The following is a 21,527-nucleotide window of genomic DNA, read 5'->3' as shown; positions in this document are numbered from 1 at the left end:
ATGGGAGCCCTTGTGTCCAACACACTTGAACATTCTTAATACGTTTTACCAAGGCTTCACTCGATGCGTGTCTTATCAGGCTCAGTCATTTCTCAAAAGATCAAAGGCGCCGCCTTGCCCGTAAGATGGCACTGTAGTATAACCGGGGGAAATCATTTGTTTACATTAGTTAACGTATTATTTCTGCTGTAAAAAGTGATGTTTTTTCAATCTTTAATGTAAAATTTCATTGATGGTTAACCGATGTGTAATACAGGTGAATTGATGCCGGAACGGCGTACCTGGTCTGTTTTTCAAGGAAAATAAATTCCCTTTTCAGGTAAAGCTGGTCCGAACTCAGTATTCAACTATTTCTCACTGGCGTTCACTTTCTGGTAAAATGCATCCCTGAAGCACATGGAACTCCAAAGCATTTTGAGTCTTGGTCTCACTTTTAGTAAGTCGGCCCCAGAGATTACGTATAAATTTTATGAGACATTTAATGTGAGTTGATATCGAGAAGGGATCGAACATTACTCTTCCTCTAAATTAAAAAAAAGGTCTGAGAAGGAAACCGTTTGTTGTTTATAAATTATATAGTATTTTACTGCATATTTAAAGGTGGTATTTAATGACGCAATCGTCAAGATTTTGACAATAATTGTTTTATTTTCACAATATCGGTAACACTAATACATATTTGCTCTTTTGATATTATTTAGTTACAGGTACGTCGCTCAGCTTGATGAATTTTCTCTTTACCTTTATTTGGCGCAAACTGAAAAATTGCACTTATATCATCGTCGGCGAAAATTAAAAGATAAGGCAAACATTGTCGTATGTTTGCTTCTTTTTCTAATTTTACAAAATTTACACACTTTCAATTTTTACTTATGACAAGGTTAATTTATTCTGCTGATTATGTCACATAATAATGGAGAATTGAAATTGATTTAGCGGAATATTTTAACGAGATTTCTCATATTATTTTAACATCTCGTTTTTTATTTGGCGAATTATTTTACTTTGTTTTGATTAAAAATCCGCGTAAAAAACAAAATAACATACTACTTCGAAAAATAAATAAATTCGATAATCGAAAGCATTTAAAGTTTTATTACATATAATTTTACTACCTATATATTTATTAAAAGTTTCAATAATCCTCTCAGTAAATGAAACCACCCACGAAACGACACTAAAAGTTTCAGTAAAATATTTAAAAAATCCGCTGAACAAACTATATTTGACAACAATAAAAGCTTCATTTTATTGAAACCAAAAAATCGAATACGGGGACAACCAGTGGTTGGAAGTAGCGCGCTACAAGTAGCGACGCTACTGTAGTAGCAACATTTTTTAGTAGTTTGTGGTGTAGCGCACAACTTTTGAAAAAAAGTAGTGTAGCGAGTAGTTCGATACAAAAATTGAGTAGTTTGTAGCGATTTCTGGAAACTACTTTTTAATAAACTTTTTTAAAAAAATCAAGGTTTAAACGAATTTGACTGGAGCGAATTTTACACAAGTACATCAACGGACGCAAAGAGAAAGAAGACTCATAATAAAAACTTTTTAACAAAAAAATTGAACTGCCGAAAAAACTGAAAAGCAAAAAATAATAAACCATTTTAATTAAACCTTAATAACTAAGTTCTTAAACTGATGTAAGTATACCTAAGTATATATTTTTGTAATAATTTAGAGTTTTTAATTAACCTTCATAACTCAGTTCTTAAATTAATGTAAGTATACCTAAGTAATTTTGAGTCGGTGCCAAACAAGCAAATTAATTATTTTTGTAAAGCGTGAGGCGCAGCGGTGGCGTATGGCGACACACCCCTTCGCCGGAAAATGCCGAGCGTTCACGAAGTTAAACCCGAACGTCGTCGAGTGGTCTCGAAGAAGCACGTGTCGAGTATTTGGCTGCTACTGAGCTTTTGCCTCATATACAACAGTCAAAATGTTTATATCATTGTTCATCATACTGAAGAAGGATTTCTCATCTTGTTAAAAACTCAAATAAATGGTTTTGTGGGTCATAGTATTATTCAGCGTAAGTATGGCATAACAACTGTAGCCGTTAATTGCATACATGATCCTGAAGATTTTTCTCAATGGTTGTTTGCCTCTCTCGTGCGAGGTCCCAAAGGTTTCAAAGCTCCAACGAGAGGTACTTTTTGTTGTATACGATCTACTAGTATTCATGATTTAATGATGGCGTGTGGAGGGAGCATTTTTTGAAACATTTATGTTTATCGCCGGACATTTCACATTACATTGCTAATTTTATTTGGTTATTTCTTTAAATTTAGGTAATTTAGGGATCTTTGTTTATTTATTGTTTGGCACCGACTCAAAACTACTTAGGTATACTTACATTAATTTAAGAACTGAGTTATTAAGGTTAATTAAAAACTCTAAATTATTACAAAATATATACTTAGGTATACTTACATCAGTTTAAGAACTTAGTTATTAAGGTTTAATTAAAATGGTTTATTATTTTTTGCTTTTCAGTTTTTTCGGCGGTTCAATTTTTTTGTTAAAAAGTTTTTATTTTATAATTTTTTGTGGCTATAAGCTACTAATGTGGCTATAATCTGTATGCTTATATTTTTGATTACTTTTAAAATAGCTACCTACCTTACTTTAGCTATTAACACACACACACACACACACACACACACACACATATATATATATATATATATATATATATATATATATATATATATATATATATATATATATATATATATATATATATATATATATATATATATATATATATATATATATATATATATATATATATAATCGTATTTTAACAATTATCTGTTGTGTTACATAAATAATTCTAAAAAAGCAGGCTTTATATACTAACATGGGTAGGCCTACAAAAAATATGCTGCTCGGATGAGGAAAAGATGTTTAGAAGAATCTATTAATGAGAAAGAAAAAAGGTTGGAAGCAAACAGAAAGAGAATTACATTAACACGTTCAAAGGAGAGTTTAGGTCAGCGCGAGGAAAGACTGTCGAGAATGAGAAGCTACAATAACGATAGGTTATTGCAAGAAGGTGATAAGCAGCGCGCTCGTCGTTTAGATATGATAAGAGAGCGACTTTCAAATGAGAGTGAAGAGCAACGCGCTCATCGTTTAGATCTGATAAGAGAGCGACTTTCAAATGAGAGTGAAAAGCAACGCGCTCATCGTTTAGATCTGATAAGAGAGCGAGCTTCAAATGAAATTGAGGACGAACGTATGCTGCGTTTGGATGCTGCTCGTAACCGTTCAGCAATGGTGGTACTTCACGAATCTTCCGAGGAGAGAACTAATCGTCTGAGCGCCATGCGACAAGCAGCTCGCGAGCGAAGAAACCAGTGTAACGCAGAAAACTTTAAGAAATCAAATAATGTTTATGCTGACTTGTCGTGTTCAATATGCAAAAAAAAATTTGTATCCTCAGCAACGTAGGAAATTGCAAACTAAAAATTTAGGTTCTATTTTGTCTAACGAACTGGTAGCTTTAGGTAATATAATTACTTGTTCACGATGCTCAAACAATATTAAAAAACATAAAACTCCACACCAGGCCTATTGGAACAAAATGTCGGTAGCTGCAATACCTACAGAAATTGATGAGTTATCGGAAATTGAGAAACGTTTTATTTGCAGAGTAGTGCCATTTCTTAAAATAATAAAAGTTCAAAATCGTTTGAGCCAAGACTGGTGCAAAGGGCAGGCAATCCTTTTTGCTCAGGATGTGGTCGAGCTGGCGGAACAATTTCCGCTTGAACCTAATCAAACTGGATTAGTGCTCGTAGTAGAAAGTCGTGAAAATTTAGAACATTCTAGGGAGTTTCAAATTGATATAGGTAAACTTCAAGTGGCATTGCAGTGGCTCCTAAAGAATAATGCACTGTATAAAGATGTTCGTGTGCATTTTCCTACTGTGATCGATATTTCTACGATAACACAAATTGCTGACGAACCCGCACATGTTCATGACAGTGAAGAACCAATTGTTGAACGGTTAACTGTTAATAAAAATAATTATACTGTCTTGCAAAACAATGTATCTATACTACATGGGTACTTTCATCAGGGCAATGAACGATTTAGTCCACAGTCACGTGGTCGACAATGCACAGGGATTGCAACTGTTGCTATTGTGGCATTTTCTTTGATCAATCCTAATGATTGGTGCAAAAGTGACATAGATTATATGTTACTGGTAGGAGATAAGTATTAAAGAGACTGTATTGCGGCTCGGGTTAACCCCAATCCTGGAGAAGCACACATAGATTATTTGGCTGCAACTGAGCTTTTACCAAGTATCATATACAATAATCGAAAAGTTCATATCAATATTCTTCATGAATCATCATTTAATGGTCACGCAGACAACGACAATAGTGGAGAAGGATTTCCGAATTTGTTAAACGCTCTAATAAATGTATTTAGGGATCATAGTTATGCCATACTTACTATGAATAATACAACTGTAGCCGTCCATTGCAGACCAGATCCTGGAGGTTTTTCTTACTGGTTGTTTGACTCCCACGCGCGAGGTCTAAAAGGTTTCAAAGCTCCAACGAGAGGTACTTCATGTTGTATACGATTTACTAGTATGCATGAACTGCATAATATCGTGCGTAGAAATTTGATCATTAAAAACACATCTGTAAGTGTGTTAACTGGGAATGTTTTTTCACTGACACCAATTACGATAACACCCGAAAATACACTAGAACAGTTAAATCAAGGTAAAGAAACATCTTCAGTTCTTCAAAAACAACGCCAATCATTTAATTGTCATCAGCTGCAAGTAATGCATACATCTAAAATCGTACAACAATCGTCAGAAGAAAGTAATAATACTATGGAAAAAGACATTATTGACCCTCAATTACAGCACAATTATAATTCGGAAACGAGATATATTTTTACAACCAGTATGCTTAGAAACATAGATGAAAGAGTACCTAATTTGGACAGTGTATTTAACATAGACAACCCTAACCCAGAAGATGAAGTAAGACCAAAAGAAGTTAAAAGGAAAGCAGCACCACCCTAAATTATGAACGTGAAAAAAGAATGGAAGAGATGGGCTGGTATTTTTTATTCCCTGATGGAAAAAATGGATTTGGCGAAGAAAGAGAGGTTTCAATTACCCCATTAGACTACTTTCAAGCTCGTGTAATGAGTAAGGATAAAAGATTCCAGAGAAATGACTATTTATTTTTTGCATTCAGTTGTTGAGTACTTTCGAGCAAAAGCAAGTGTGTCTATTTCATGCAGAATGAGTCAAGGCCAAGGCGAACATACACCTCAAGGGCTAATTGACAACATGCATCTGACAATGAGAAATGTGCGAGGGTCTGCTTCGTACTGGAGACGATGCTGTTCGGAGTTAATTGCCATGGTAAGAAGTATAGGGCCTCCTACCTGGTTTATTACCCTTTCCTGCAATGATCTAAATTGGCCAGATATGACAAAAGCTTTGCTCATTGCGGATGGCAACAATGTAAATAATTTAGATAGTATAACATTTCCAGAACGAAAAAGTTAGTGCAAAAATATCCAGTGGTTATTGCAAGGTAATTTACAATAAGAATTAATGCTCTTATGCATTATTTAAAACAAAATAATGACTGCTTAGGTGGAAGTATCATAGACTTTTGGTACAGGATAGGATTTCAAAACCGAAGCAGTCCGCACTTGCACATGCTGGTGTGGTGTGAAAACATTCCTGATTTTTCAACAAATGAAGGAATAAGTATAACCGAAAGAGTTATTTCATGTTCTTTGAACCCTCATAATATTGAGTTAAAACATCTAGTCGAAAATGTCCAAATGCATAGACACACAAAAACCTGCTACAAAGATCGTACAAACCATTGCTGTCGTTTTGGGTTTCCGAGGGCTCCAAGCGAGGATACCTTATGCTTGGGTCCCGATGAAGCACTTGCCAACAACGGTCGGTTTTGCATCTTACGAACTTCTGAAGAAAGTATGGTTAATAACTATAGTCCTGAAATTCTTAGTCTTTGGGAAGGAAACATGGACATTCAGCCATGCGGAAATATCTCTGCCGTTGCATATTACGTTGCAAAATATGTGAGTAAGTGTGAACCTCACGACACTGGAGATGTGGTACGCCACGCAATTACAAAAGCTAAAAGACGGGGCGGCGGAGTGTGGAGCCAACTGTTTGCGGTCTCTATGGCAATACTCTCGCAGCGATTGGTAAGTGCTCCCGAATGCGCCTATCGTCTTTGCCACCTGCCGCTTAAAATGAGCTCTCGTAAAACAATATTTGTGAATAGCTGCATGCCAAGTCAACGCTTTCATTTATTGCGGTTTGAAGGGGATGAAGCTTCAATATGCAACAACGTATTCGATCGTTACGTGTTGAGGCCTGATGAACTTGAAAATATAAGTCTGGCAGAATTTGCTGTGCGTTATGAGACGAGTTCAAATATTATGTGGAGTGAGGAAGATGGTGACATCGAACTCAGAGAACTTGTTGATAACCTTACAAAAATAAGATATATACGACTGAGAGACGGTTCACGCATGCGAATAAGAAATAAACCAGCTGTGTTACGAACACGTTACTACACACTCCATGGTGACAAAGATGGGTATTACTATAGCTTGATTGTTTGCCATATTCCTTTTCGCGATGAAAACCAACTAATGTTGGAAGACGAGACTCCAGAATCTTGTTTCCTTAGACGAAAAGACGAATTAAGGCCTCTATTGAATAATGTTAGTGCCAAAGACTTCGCACATGCAGAACAGGTCATTCAACAGGCACTTGCCCAGGCAACTGCTTTAAATCTTGCCCGTGAAACGGGTTTCAAAAATACCAAAGACGATCAAATTATAAACGCCGATGAGCATATCAGTCAATATAATCAAGCTGTTGCTTTTTATAACTGGAGGAGCTGGCAGTGGCAAATCATTTGTTTTAAAATTACTCGTGGAGCACATCAAGAGGTGTTATGTGCCTACAGTTGATTTGCTTCTAAAGCCTAAATTTGTTGAGATAGGTTCATTGACCGGTGCCGCCGCCCGCCAGGTACTTGGCAAAACATTGCATTCTCTTTTTTCTCTTCCCATCGAAAAAGGTAATTCAACTGCATATAGACGCTTAAATAGTGAAAGGCTAGAACAAGAAAGACGTAAATGGCGCAACATAATTTGGTTAGTGATTGACGAAATATCAATGGTGTCTTACGAGAACTTAAGAATGATTCATTTGCGGCTACAGGAATTCAAAAACAATGATAAGTTGTTTGGTGGGATAAATATTGTTCTATTTGGAGACATCATGCAACTGCCCCCTGTGAAAGGACATTGGTGCTTTGTACAGCCAGCTTGGTTTGCTGCAGAAATTAATTTATGGCACACATTTTCATTCTGCGAATTAACAATCAACATGAGACAAAGAAATGATACAGAGTTCGTCGACCTGTTGAACAATTTACGCGTAAGCGAATTGACAACTGGTCAACTAGAACTGCTTTGTCAAAGGCGAAGGGTGGCTTTAGATGAAGAATTTAAGGATGGTGTTGTGATTCGAATATTCCCGACCGTCAAACAGGTTGACGAATACAATAAGATGACAGCTATGAATTCAAAACAAAATCGTGTCTATACAATCCGTTCCATAGATAAGTCTCGTGAAATTGCTACCTATGGAAAGAAACCTCCAGATAATGTTGTCCCGAAAGATGCGAACAATTGTGGTGGACTTTTATCAGAGGTAAAACTTGCTGCCGAATCTCGTGTGATGTTGAGACGTAACATATCAGTATCTGTCGGCCTCGTCAATGGTGCAATGGGTATTTTAAAAAAAATAAAATGGCCATCACTACGTAGGGATCAACTAGAGGAAGGAGAATTACCGGACTGCATATTAGTTAAGTTTGACGATGAAAGCATAGGAAGCAGACTAAAAGATAGCGATGGTTGTGTCGCCATACCTCCAGTGGTTGCAACTTTTCAAGGAACGAAAGGTTATGGTGACATTGAGCGCAGGATGTTGCCAATAATTCTATGCTGGGCCGTCACGGTACACAAATTGCAAGGTACGACCCTTGATAATGCTGTAATAGACCTCGGAAAGAAAGTGTTTGCTAAAGGACAGGCATATGTGGCACTGAGTAGAGTAAAAACACTTGAGGATGTTGCTTTATCTGATCTAGAGCCAAATAAGTTACTACACAAACCTCACGATGAACGAGCTTTAGCAGAAATGCAGAGACTGAGAGCTCTAAATCAAGAAACTGACAAATCTAAAGCTCATTCATCGTGAGTTGTTCTTTTTTTTTTTTTTGTAATACACAACTCAGTAATAAAAAATCTGTGAGCGAACAATAAATCACTCCTAATATCTCACCTTTAGATAAGGAATTTTTCCAAATTTACATGGGACCAAATTCTAGGTATACTCTTTCCAATAAAAAAAACAACTATCGAAATCAGACTATTCTGTAAAAGTTATGCGTCGTCTTACACGAAAAAAAGTAAAAAACTTGTGAGTGAACAATAACTCACCCCTGTTTTCCATCCTTTAGGATAGGAATTTTTTTTTCGAAATTTATATGGGTACAACTTCTGAGAAAATTCTTTCCAATGAAAAAAGAACTATCAAAATCGGACGAACCTGTGAAAAGTAATGCCTGGTCATACATGAAAAAAAGAACTTATATATACGGGTCGACTTGAGAACCTCCTGCGTTTTTTCGTCGGTTAAAAAACTAATCCTAATTACAAATACCAAAGATTGAGGGGTCTACACTGCCGTGGGCAAGTCAAAGGCAGTAACTGCATTTTTTTTTTTTTTTTTTTTTTGCATTTTGTCATCTATTGTATGTTAGCTTTGTTGTACAAACTAACTTATTTGGTTTCCGCTGAAAAAAATATATAACTCCAACATTTTCTTATTGTTAGTACTACTGAATCCAACACACATTTCTTCAAATATCTCGAAAACTCATTTCTGCAGATACTGCCGCTTACCTGCCCACGGCAGTACACACGAGAGACATACAGGTCTGAAGCTCATTCATTGTGAGCTTTTTTTTTTTTTTTTTTTTTTTTTTTTTTGTAATACCCAACTCAGAATCAAAAAATCTTGGAGTGAACAACTAATCACCCCCTCTTCCCCCCCCCTTGGGGTAAGAATTTTTCCCTCAAATTTATAGGGGAATTACTTCAGGCTATACCCTTTCTAATAAAAAAAGAATATTCAAAATCGGACTATTCTGTAAAAAGTTATGTGTGGTCATACATTAAAAAAAAATATATATATATATACATATACGTGTCGACTTGAGAACCTCCTCCGTTTTTTCGTCGGTTAAAAATAGTATGTCACCATCACTAAACTTCGCCCTATTTTTTCATACAAATCCTGAATATAAAAAATGTTTGACGACTGGCACTGAAAACTAACCCTAATCACAAGTACCAGAGGTTGAGAGGTCTACACTGCCGTGTGCAGGTAAAGGGCTATAACTGCAATTTTATCTTCTTTTTTTTTTTTTGCATTTTGTCATCATTGTTTGTACGTTAGCTTTGTTGTACAAACTAACTTATTTGGTTTCCGCTAAAAAAAATATAATTCCAACATTTCCCAGTTGATAGTACTGAATCCAGCGCACAATTCTTCAAATATCTCGAAAACTCATTTCTGCAGATACTGTCGTTTACCTGCTCAAGACAGTACACACGAGAGACATACAAGTCTGCATCTCATTCATCGTGAGGTTTTTTTTTTTTTTTTTTTTTTTTGTTACACCCAATTCAGCATCAAAAAATCTTAGAGTGAACTACTAATCGCCCCCCTTTCCCCACCCTTAGGGTAGGATTTTTTCCCTCAGATTTATATAGGAACAACGTCAGGCTATACCTTTTCCAATAAAAAAAAGAATATTCTAAATCGGACTATTCTGTAAAAAGTTATGTGTGGTCATATATAAAAAAAATCTGTGAGTGAACAACAAATCTCCCCCTTTTCCCACCCTTAGGGTAGGAATTTTTTCTCCAAATTTATATGAGACCAACTTCAGGGTATAACCTTTCCAATAAAAATCGAATTATCAAAATCGGACTATTTTGTAAAAAGTTATGTGTGGTCATACATTAAAAATCTGTGAGTGAACAACAAATCAACCCCTTTTTCCCACCCTTAGGGTAGGATTTTTTTTTTCAAAATTTTTATGGGACCACCTTCGGAGTATACCCTTTCCAATAAAAAAAGAATTATCAAAATCAGACTGTTCTGTAAAAAGTTATGCGTGGTCATACATTAAAAAATATATATATATATATACGTGTCGAATTGAGAACCTCCTCCGTTTTTTCGTCGGTTAAAAATAACGAGCTCATCTCAAGCATATCATTTTGACGCCATATCTTCTATCTGTTGGACACCATTAGTTTGTTTGTCATCGTAATTTTCATATTTTGCCAATATTTGTATTGAATAGAGCTTGACTGAAAAAGAAGAGTAATGAATTTGCGATAACCGCCAATTTACTAATTCCTTTGTTTTTTCTGGCTGCCGAGAATGTCTCGTGGATAAACGTTTTAGATTTCAAAGAGATTGTTGTTCCAATACGGTAAAAGCATTCATTTTAACGACTAGAGGGCTTCGGCCTTGCTGGTTGACGTTTACCAACAACCGAAGATTGCTTCGCAACCTAATTTGATTCGCAAAGATTTAAATCGTCAATTAAAAAGAAACAGATTAAAAACGCATTTTGAGTTCCCTTTAGAACAAAAAGAACCCTTTCCCCGGGTTTCAAAATAGCTTGTACCAACTTGCAGATCTGTAAGGGCTAAGGGGCTCCTGAGCATTGCAAAACTGCAGTTTTTACGTTTGAAAAGTCGCTTTCATTTTCGTGGTCTCTAGTAATATATTTTGCTCTTTAGCTCGGGACTTGAATTCAGTTGAGCTTAAGATTTTCCGTTAAATTCGAAACCCTTAAAATTTGTGAATAAGAAAGATGAAACAAACGAATCTAAAAGACCTAACTATGGCAACGCCAAATAAAACATCAATAGTTCGAATGGAGTTGAGATTTTTCAAACTTGATTAAAACGGCTTGTAACTTGTTTTCCTTTGGAGATAGAAGCTTAGTTTTTCGACCAAAAGTCGAGTTAGATCTGGAATAAAAAAAGCCGCTCTTTCCGGTGGTGTCAAAAAGAAAACTGCGGGACAGTTCTTTCACTTTTTACTGATAGATTTAATGAAGAAAGTGCCTAAATTTCAGCTAAGCCTAAAAGAAATTGAGTTAAAATGCAAATAACTCAAGCCGTAATTAAGTTAGAGCATTGGAACAACTTGCGTAGAAAGCGAAAAATTCCACCCTTTCCAACGATACATAATACTATTAATGTGTGCAAGTAATTTTCCCCCCTTTAATAGGCGATTTACGCGAAATTTGAGCTTAAAAGATTAATTGCAAAAGAACTAATTCAAAATTTAAAAAACAAAACCCCTGGTGCAAACCACCGGGACTCGAAGTAATTTTGTAGAAAATTTCAAGGCTGTAGGTGCTATGGGGTCTCCCGTGTGAATGCAGAGCCACCACAGACTTCCTTTCACAATTTCTTTGACCTTACTTTTTTTTTATATATATATAAAGAAAATGAAGATATGAATCATTTCGCGAACTAAAAATTTCGTGGATTTTGTATGAACCCCCCCCCCCCCCCCCAGACCAAAAGTTGAAAAACAAAAATATCTCTTGAGGCTTAAATTTTTGTAATTACAACGGGCACGCGAAAATCAAAGTCTCGCGAAAATAAGTGCTTTTACAGTATTCACCAAACATAGAAGCCACTTTAAATGTTGTAGAAGAGGACGATATTGAACTACCCTGGCCGGCTTACAATAAATACGAGCATTGCAGTGTTATATAATACATACTAAGGTAATTGATAACGGACATTTTTTGAAGAAAAAAGAAATAATAGTTCTTAGCAATATTCCATGTTCAGATGAAATACCTTATCAATTTAAACCTTTTTTCGTTCAATCGTTCTTACGTTGTATGTGTGTATTAGGATGTCTCAAAAAACTCGAAAGTTGATTTTCCAAGTCCCTCTTATATTTTTCCTTTTACGTCAAAATAATTGTCAAAAAAGTTTCATATAATTTGAACGACGGCAACCAGTGCCGACTTTCGTCTGAAAGTGGGAACCAGCACATGTAATGCTAGGCCAAATTAAAAAAAAAAACCTTTTTCGAGAAACACGAAATTTTTGTTGATGAAACGTTGACCCTATACCCCACATGCATTACATTCAAATTAAAAACCGTTTAGGTATCCCACACTAGGCCTAAAATTTAGAATTTTCTTCAAAAAATTTATTTTTTTTCGATACATATTTTTTAAAAACGTTAGGTAAATTTTTAGAAGTTATCAAGCTGAAAAATATAAACAGTCGATTCGATAACAAGCGTTAAATAGAATTTTTTGCCCTCTTGCAATATTTAAGTCTCCCACATCGAACTCAAAATATGAATTTTTTAATTTTAAGTTTTTTTTTTTTCATTTTAAATATATTATTTTTTTTTATTATTCACTTGCAAATGCAGTTTGATTCATATTTTATTTAAGTTGATGTGTAATTTTAAAAAAATCAACTTTTTGAAGAAAATTATAAAATTTAGGCCAAGTGTGTATACTTGACCACAAATATCTAAATGTTTTTTAATCTGAATAAATGTTTTTGTGGTTCATGTGGGGTATAGGGGCAACGTTTTATCAACAGAAATTTCCAGTTTCTATAAAATGTTTTTTTATTATTATTATTATTATTTGGCCCAGCATACAATTGCTGGCTTACACTTTCAGATGCAAGACGGCACTTGTTGCAGTTGTTCAAATTATGAAATGTTTTTGCACAATTGTTTTGACATAAAAGGAAAAATATAAGAGGATATGCGACTTGAAAAATCGACTTACGTTTATTGTGGGACACCCTAATGTGTATGTATGCCCTTTATTTACTTATTTTTTTAAAAGTAGCGAAATAGCGACTACATTTCAAAAGTAGTTTGTAGTTGCTACATTTTGAAAAAAGTAGTTGTAGTTGTAGTTAACTACATTTGTAACAAAGTAGTTGTAGTTCGCTACAAAAAAAATGTAGTTTTTCCAACCATTGGGGACAACAAATAAAATGAAAAATAATCGCCAAGAGTTGAAATGCATCGTGACGCACATATAAATAATTCTTTGGCATCACAAAATTTGACAGCATTATAATTCTTGCCATTTAATATTCACATTAAAATCATGGGGGAAATATCGAGTCGCGGAACATGTGAAATTGGCGAAAACTTTTTCTATTGCTAAAATTGCTGTCGCCAATGTTTATTTTTTTGATACTTTGATTTAACTTTTATTGTTTTTTAATTAATTAATACATTTATCTGGCGATTTATTTTACACTTTAATTGATCCTTGGCTGAATACAGTAACATGGTTGCTTCCTAATACTGTTTAGTTTTGATTTGGCGGATTACGAAATAGCTTAATTTAATTTTCCATTTTTTTATTTATTTTTTTTTTTCATTTTAATGTAACTTTTTATGCTACTTAATGGCTTTTTTTTTAATTTGATCTTTAACAAATAATTTAAAAATTTGTGGAACTTTTCATGCTTTTTTGTGCAATAATGTATTTATGTGGCGAAGTTTCTCCCCTTTAAATTTCCTCACAATGCGTAAACATTGGAATACCGTTTACCTTTTTAAAGGCTTGTTTTTATTTTTTAACTGTTATTATTTTTTTTTATTTATTTATTTTTTCAACAAGCAAAAGTTTTGTTCAAGAAAAAAAAAAGAAGGAATTTTTATTATTATTTTTTTAAGGCTGGAATGTATAGATTTATAAAAAATTTTGAATGAAAAGCTGCCATGTTTTCCTTTTCTGAAATTTTTATTGGCATTTTTTTCCGGGTGAATTCATTATTGTTTCAATGTACTTTTAAATGATTTAAATTTCTTGTTTTTTAACATACAATGTACTTTTTTATGATATAAATTGCAATTTATAATGATCGATACTAACGATCAGTTTTATGGCAAAATTTTTCTTTGATATGTTTTTTACTTACTTTTCTTTAGAAAAATTGTATCTCTATGCATTTTTTGTGCATTTTAATAGTTCTTATTGTAAAAAATAAACTAAAGATATCAAATTCAGCTATTCACTATTTTCAGAATATGTTTTTAAGGAATAACTAATTTTGAATTAAACTTTAAAGTGTAAGAAAAAAAAAATACTAAGAGCTCTTTGAATGTTTCCATAAATATATTTATCAACTAACAAAAATATCCGGCGTTGCCTGGGTTAGTAATAATTATGAGTAATAATCGCTACATTCATTTGTTTTCTGTTTTAATTGATAAATATATTTATCAGTTGTGCTTGATGAAGCATATTTAATTAATTTTTGCATAATAAAACCAAAAAATTACTTTTTCTTGATACAAATTATTAAGCATTGTTCATACGTTTAATAGACAGTATGGTTTCGTCCATAAGATGTAATGTTTAATTATATAATATTACGCATTATTTCATTCAGAGCCAAATTTCCAATGTTTGTTTTTTATTAATTGGAAGCAGAAATTAACCCCCCCCCCCCCAAAAAAAAATAACAATATTTCCAAAACATTTATTCACATACGTTTTCGAACAGAAAACTTCTTTTTAAGCTCGTTTCAAATTGTTACTCAATGTATAAATTGCAATAAATGCTCACTTCTATTTATATTTATTGAAGGTTTGCAGTTACATTACTCAAATAATTTTGAAAATGCTTATTGCGAAAAGTTGGAATAATTAATCACAACATTTTTTCATACATGGAATTTACATTGATTTGTCTTCCTCAGCTTATATTCATCTGATTTTGTTTCCAAACTTAATTTTTCTTGAAAACAAAGTTTCATATTTTTTCACTTTTTGCCTAAAAGATCTTTTCAAACACTTTTCCTCAGGAAGAAAAAAACCGCTTTTAAATTAACTCAAATACTTTTGAACTCAATTTTGAATAACTATAATCTTATCTGTTGTTTATATAGTTAAAAGTTACTACAAAATCCACCAGCTGTCACTGGAGTCTGACCAAGTTTTTTGTTTGATTGATTGGTTTCATACTACAACTTTTATTGAAATGACTGAGCCTGATAAGACGCGTATCAAGTGAAGCCTTGGTTTTACTAACAACCGCCAGCTAACAATTTTTATTGATTACCTTTTTATTTGGGGATTGTGCAGTGTAAAAGATTTGTTCATAAATAATCTATGACGGAATTGAAAATATTGGACTACAGCTACTGACGGACTGTATGAGAGTGAAAAACAAACTATTAGAATGTTGCTCTAATTATAAAGAAAAGTTACAACTGCGATTGTAAAATTAAATAATGATTCTGTTTACAACACTGACTGCTGTTTTGTTTACAGCATGAAAAAAATAACCTTTTTTTTATTAGCACAAATGAAACATAGTGGACATTCAAAATCTCAAATTTAACTTTTAGGGGAAAAAATAATCCATCACTCAAGGCAACTTAGTTGAATCATTTTTTGGACGCGTGGTTACCAGGATGTGTAGCCTGGTAGAAAATTGCGGGAAATGTCGGGCATCCATCACATGACAGTCAACTAACTCATCATACACACCAGGCCACATGTGCCGTTATCATTCTCATCCCAGTGAGTTTAATTAACTTTTTACTTGACTATTTTGCAGTAACTTACCACCCTAAACGAGGGCTAAGGCAGAAATACATAAAATGCACCGCCAGCTCAGTTATTCCATCCGAGGACTGCAGCTTCGTGCTTTTTAGCACTCATCAATCCGGAATAGGCAGTAACTGAGCTGGAGGCCAAAAAAAAAAACCTCTTAAATGAGCCAAGAGAGCCAAACAAACTGGTAGCTAATGCAGAATTAGCACTGACCAGACGAGTGACCGAAGCAATGGTGCAGTTCAACTCTGCGGTTCTCTGAGTAGAACCTCACCATTGCTGCGGTCACTCGTCTGGTCAGTGGTAATTCTACATTAGCTACCAGTTTGTTTGGCTCTCTTGGCTCATTTAAGAGGTTGTTTTTGGCCTCCAGCTCAGTTACTGCCTATTCCGGGCTGATGAGTGCTAAAAAGCACGAAACAGCAGTCCTCGGATGGAATAACTGTGGTGGCCTGATCGGTAAGGCGTCGAACTGGTGACCGGAGGGTCCCGAATTCGATCCTCGCTGGTCGAAGATCCACCGTCTTCATTAGTGGGGATTGGGGGACGTCAAATATGCTCGTGGTCACCAAGTCCTTCAAGTGAAACAATACTTCTGGAGGTGCTGGACCAGGGATTGCTCGGTTTCTGGTCTGGGTCAAAAAATTAGAGCTGTCTTCAGGGTCCCATCCAACTGGTTAAGCCACAAATGGTGGTAGGTACGGGGGACCCCCAAAATGTGACGTCAGCTCACGATGACAAACACCTGGTGCATATGGCGCTGACGGACCGCACAGCTTCTTCTAGACAATGGGCAACACAGTGGTCAACAGCTACAGGTGTTTCATTGTGTGCTTCATCAATTCGGAGACGTCTGCTGCAGCGTGGGCTGAGCGCAAGGATTCCTTTATACAGGATTCCTCTCGCGCAAAACCATCGCCGCCTATGGCTACAATGAGCCAATGTGCATAGGAGCTGGCGTGCTGATTGGTAGCAAGCCGTGTTTTCTGACGAATCCGGCTTTAATTTGTGGCACCATGATGGCCAAATTCGTGTCAGGCGCTATGCCGGTGAACGGCACATTCCGGAGTGCATTATCGAACACCACAGTGGACGAACACTCGGAGTTATGGTCTGGGGTGCCATAGCATATCATGGACGATCACAATTGCTTCGAATTGTAGGCAATTTGAACAGTACCCGATACATAAACGAAGTTTTACAACCCCAAGCTATTCCTTTCCTGCAAGGATTGCCAGGGGCTGTATTCCAGCAGGTTAATGCCGTCCACATGTCGCCAGGACTGTCAAATCCTTTCTTGATTCGCAGCAGGTACAGCTTCCTCCTTGACCTGCATATTCCCCGGATATGTCACCGAGTGAACATGTGTAGGATTTCGTTGGGCGGCGTCTCGCTCGTGATCCTCTTCCTGTTGCTTCGACAGGCGAACTTTGTTTGCGCATACAAACAATATGGAATACTCTTCCGCAGGCACATATTCAAACTTTATTTCACTCCATGCCAAGTCACGTAGCAGCTCTTATTGCGGCGCATGGGGGCTACACAAAATACTAATTTCTGTCTCTTTTTATTGTTTGTTTGGTTTGAAAATGTAATCATTTATTTGTACAACTGCCACTCAACTGCGTATTAAATTCAACTATGATGCTTCCTTCATGGTGTTGCAATTTTCTTAAACAGGAGTGTAATAACCGTACCTTAAAAAATTGTTCATTTGTCGACCAACAACCACCCGCTGAGAACAAGCAGTCAATCAACAAAAAAGTAGAAAAGTCACTCTAGTTGTTCGATTACCACAATGAAGCCAAAACTCGATTGTGGTAAAGGAATTCCCCGATACATTAATTGCGGTTGTAGCCGAAATTTCGTTAATAAAATCAGAAATGAAAAATTATAAAATTTCCACCGATCCAATGAGGCTTGGTTGGGGATTAACACTTCACATATCCAGTTCTAATATGGTAATAAATGAAAGGATTGCTATGATTGAATTGAGCAGCGTTTCTCAAATTTTTTTGACCCGAACACCGGTAAGAGCTTTTGAAAAAAAAAAAAAAAAAACTAGTGGACTGGTGATGTTTTTCTTCATTGTCTTCTTCTTTTCTTCTCCATTTCCTCTCTTTCTTTCTTTCTTTTCATTGCAAAAAAAAAAACTTTCATTTGCGAACCGTTAAAAACATGTGATATTTTAAGAACTGATGACGCTTGCCTCATTCCCCATTATTTTGTAGGAAAAAGAACTTTCATCTCGTGGACCTTTATACACTAGTAAAAAAAATGCGAGTGGCTGAGGGATTTTTCCTTTTTTGTTGCAAAATAATAATAATAAATAAATTTATAAATATCTGAATAAAACTTTACTTGTCGTTAAAAAGCTGTTACAACAAAAATTTAAATTTTAAGAATAAAATAAGCATTTAATCTTAGTATAATTATACATAAGTCATAAGCATTGCTGAAAAGTCATAGAAAGCTACGAAAAATAATCACAAAATTCACGTAAAATATGTGGTATAAGTATTTGTTTCTTTGTAAAAAATTTTAACGTGGACACACAAAAATCTCTGAGAATTGGTCAAATTCTTCTGCTGACCGACACCCATCGGTCTGTCGGATCACTGGTTGAAAATCGCCGGACTAAAGCGTCCCCCTCCTCCCCTCCATACACAATTGATACTCTTACTATGCCAGTGGCTATAATACATGCTATATTTGATCATCAGTACCAGTTCAATGAGGGGAGCCCCGATGAGAGGTCACGGGAGGTCATTGTGGCCTCCCAAAATATTTTTATTCGGCAACTTTTGTCTGAAGACTCGGTAAAAGTATCTTCAATCCGCAAAACTCAGAGTTCCATTCAGCAAAATGAAAATTTCAGCCATCTCCAAACTTTAAGTTTGGGGCTCCCCTTAGTTCAATACATCGACTAGATGGATATACATATCAAAAAAATAAACATATTTATGCTTAAGATAAACCATTTTCCTCATTTTTGAACTCTGAAAACATATCCCAGAATTCCAAGTACGTTATCAATTTCTTTTCTCAACACGAAATAGAAAACCGTAAATCCATTCACGATAAATTCACGCAATTTCGTCTCCCTAAGCGGTTACAGTGTACAGTAAGAGGAAAAAAAAGGCTAGTTCAGTGGTTCTTTTCCTTTTTTTTCCGAATCTTCGAAAGGGTGTGATTTCCGGTATCGATGTTAACTCCACCGAAATTCTAAAGTATAAAAAAAATTGATTTTTTTTCCCCTAGAAAGGATTTTTCTTGCTTTCTCGTTCTATCTATTTCGCTGTTCTTTTTAGAATTTTTCTTTTGCTTTCGCTTTTTATAAAATATCGCTTCTAGTACCTGTCCTGTTCAGGTATAAAAAAGCAGGAAAATGTCTTTTTGACTTTTCTGGATTTTTTTCTAAAATGGGTAAGAGAGTTAAAGGATGAATCGTTTATGGGGGCCAAGTAGTATTAAAAACTATGTATATTTTCCGTAGCTAAGGAATGCTGAAAATTCATTATTGTCTGATTATATAAATATGCTTACGATTCGACATGAACTGAAGGAGCTCACTTCGTTTTATTAGGGGGACCGAAAAGTATTTCTTTTGTTTTTAACAAATGAATTTTGATACATATTTTATAAAATCATTTTAAAAAATGCCCTCATTAATGGCAACATTTTACCTTTAAACACGCAAATTATCTTTTCCGGATAAGGAAAAAAACTCAGATGGTTTCGGAGTAATTATCTGATGAAGTCATTTTGGATAAGAGTAATTTTTTATAGATTTTCGTCCCATAAGGATCGGAACAAAGAGAAGTCAGATGATGCAATGTCGGATGAATATGGGAGTTAAGCAACCCAAACCACTACAGGGGTTTTTTTCCAGGTTTCATTTTGAGCAGCAAGGTCTTGCATAAATATGCTTCAGAACTGCGTTTTTCTGTTGAAAATGGCTGAAAAAACACTCTCGACATTGGAACATCTGATTTCCTTTCATATCGGTTGCTAAATGACAAAAACCTTTATTTTTACTGATATCTTAAACACCAGTTCCTCATATTTTAAGCAAATACAAGTGGTTTCAGTCTCGTCCATACGAGAATGAAAATTTGTCCAAAGACGGTAAAAGGTTGTTACTAACGGGGGTAGTTACATAATTGATTTAAAATAAACACTTATTAAAAGTTTAAACTGAAAACGACATTACTTTCCGGCCTCCCAGTGATATTTTTATCTCCCTCTCTCTAACTAACTTATAGATCACCCTGTATATGTGAGTGTGTGTCTTTATCATTGCTGTCTGTAAAGCAAACAGCAAAAGTCTCGACTTATGTTAGGGATGCGTTCCAAGACCCACCACGTAAGTCGAGATTTCGTGTTGTGGAAAAGGGTATGTTATGTATACGACTTTTCGATAAACCTGAGAATTACTTTAGGCACTCGTATACACCACTCAACTAGCTTTGAAACACTCCTTTGTGTTCAACATTTTCCATATAAAGATATAAAGAACTGAATTTATACTTTTTCTTTTTTGCAACAACGCGATTTATTCAACATAAAGCACTGTTATGGAGCCCAAAATCAATGATCAGTGGGAGGGACAGACAAAAATTGCACGGTGTAATATATAATAACAATAATGAAATGCAGTATTATTATACTACTATACTGTTAATACAATAGTAATAATTATAATTAAAAAATGAAGATGGTGAACGTTTCTGTGCAGTGTTCAGATCGTTATCAGTGTTCTTCTACATATCGAGGATCTTCACTTTTTCTTTAACTATAAATGAACTTTCTCTTCTCTACATAAGATGAAGCAGCATGCTTAGGTGTCACTGTCCTCTTATATATAATAGCCGATGATCGAGTTACCCGCCTGTTTCAACAATGAAACTCGAGCCACAGCATGATAATTAGATAATATGTTTTGGTAATGTTTAACATGCAGGGAAAGGCTTTATCGTGACAAGGCTGAACTCGATTCGACAACTCAACTGTTTTACTGGGAAAACTCATTTCAGGGGAATGAAGAAACGAAAAAATGGTCAACAATAAACGCTACTTACTGAAGTTTAGGGTTCATCCACTGGAGTTAGGGTTAACATATCAACTATCCAAATATCACCAAACAGGCAATGGCTTCGTTCAAATGTAAAAGCAATTTTCTTCCGTCATACCTTAACGGGAGACATTCTAGTATTAAAATAACTCACATTTTAAGTACGAATGGAAAATACGAAATGGTTATTTGTATGCACTAACAAAGTGATGTCTAAACTAATACGGTGCGGGAACTTCCAATGTCAGTGATGCTAAAGGGATCGAAATTCATTCACCAAACCGATAACTTTAGTAGCCAATAACGAAACTGATACTTACGCACTGCTTCCCCCCTCCCCTCGAAAATTTTCAAATTGTGGGCCAGAAATGAGCGTTAGTTCTAAAATTTGGTACTCGTGAAAAAATCGCGTTATAGCCATTAGGCGTGAGTCGAATCGCGCTGTAGCGTGTTTCCACTGTACAGAATTCTGCTGTCACTCATTTTTAATTCTAAAACACTATTCTTTTGCAAATATATAAACAGATGCAGATGAGTAAATATATGAAGAATAACGCGCTTGAAAACTTCCCGTTCTGATTTCTCTTCTGGTAATAAAATTTGAGACACTTGGGAAACATTTAATGATATTCTAATGAAATAAAACCTTTACTAACAATCTGCCGTTGAGAAGTTAAGTGCTT

The 21,527-nt window shown here is 35.1% G+C and overlaps 1 protein-coding gene across 1 annotated transcript in view; it reads right to left on the bottom strand.

The window, feature by feature from the left end:
* LOC129216262 (uncharacterized) overlaps positions 1-21,282 on the bottom strand; it is a 71,415-nt gene extending 50,133 nt beyond the window's left edge. The window contains exon 1 of the mRNA XM_054850463.1: positions 21,165-21,282. Coding sequence (XP_054706438.1) covers positions 21,165-21,265 — 101 coding nt within the window. The 5' untranslated portion in view covers positions 21,266-21,282. The remainder of the gene's footprint in view (positions 1-21,164) is intronic.
* Between the last annotated feature and the right edge of the window lie 245 nt (positions 21,283-21,527).

Source organism: Uloborus diversus, chromosome 2, assembly GCF_026930045.1.
Source record: "Uloborus diversus isolate 005 chromosome 2, Udiv.v.3.1, whole genome shotgun sequence".
Classification (NCBI taxonomy): Eukaryota; Metazoa; Arthropoda; class Arachnida; order Araneae; family Uloboridae; genus Uloborus; species Uloborus diversus.
This window is presented reverse-complemented; position numbering and strand designations above follow the sequence as displayed.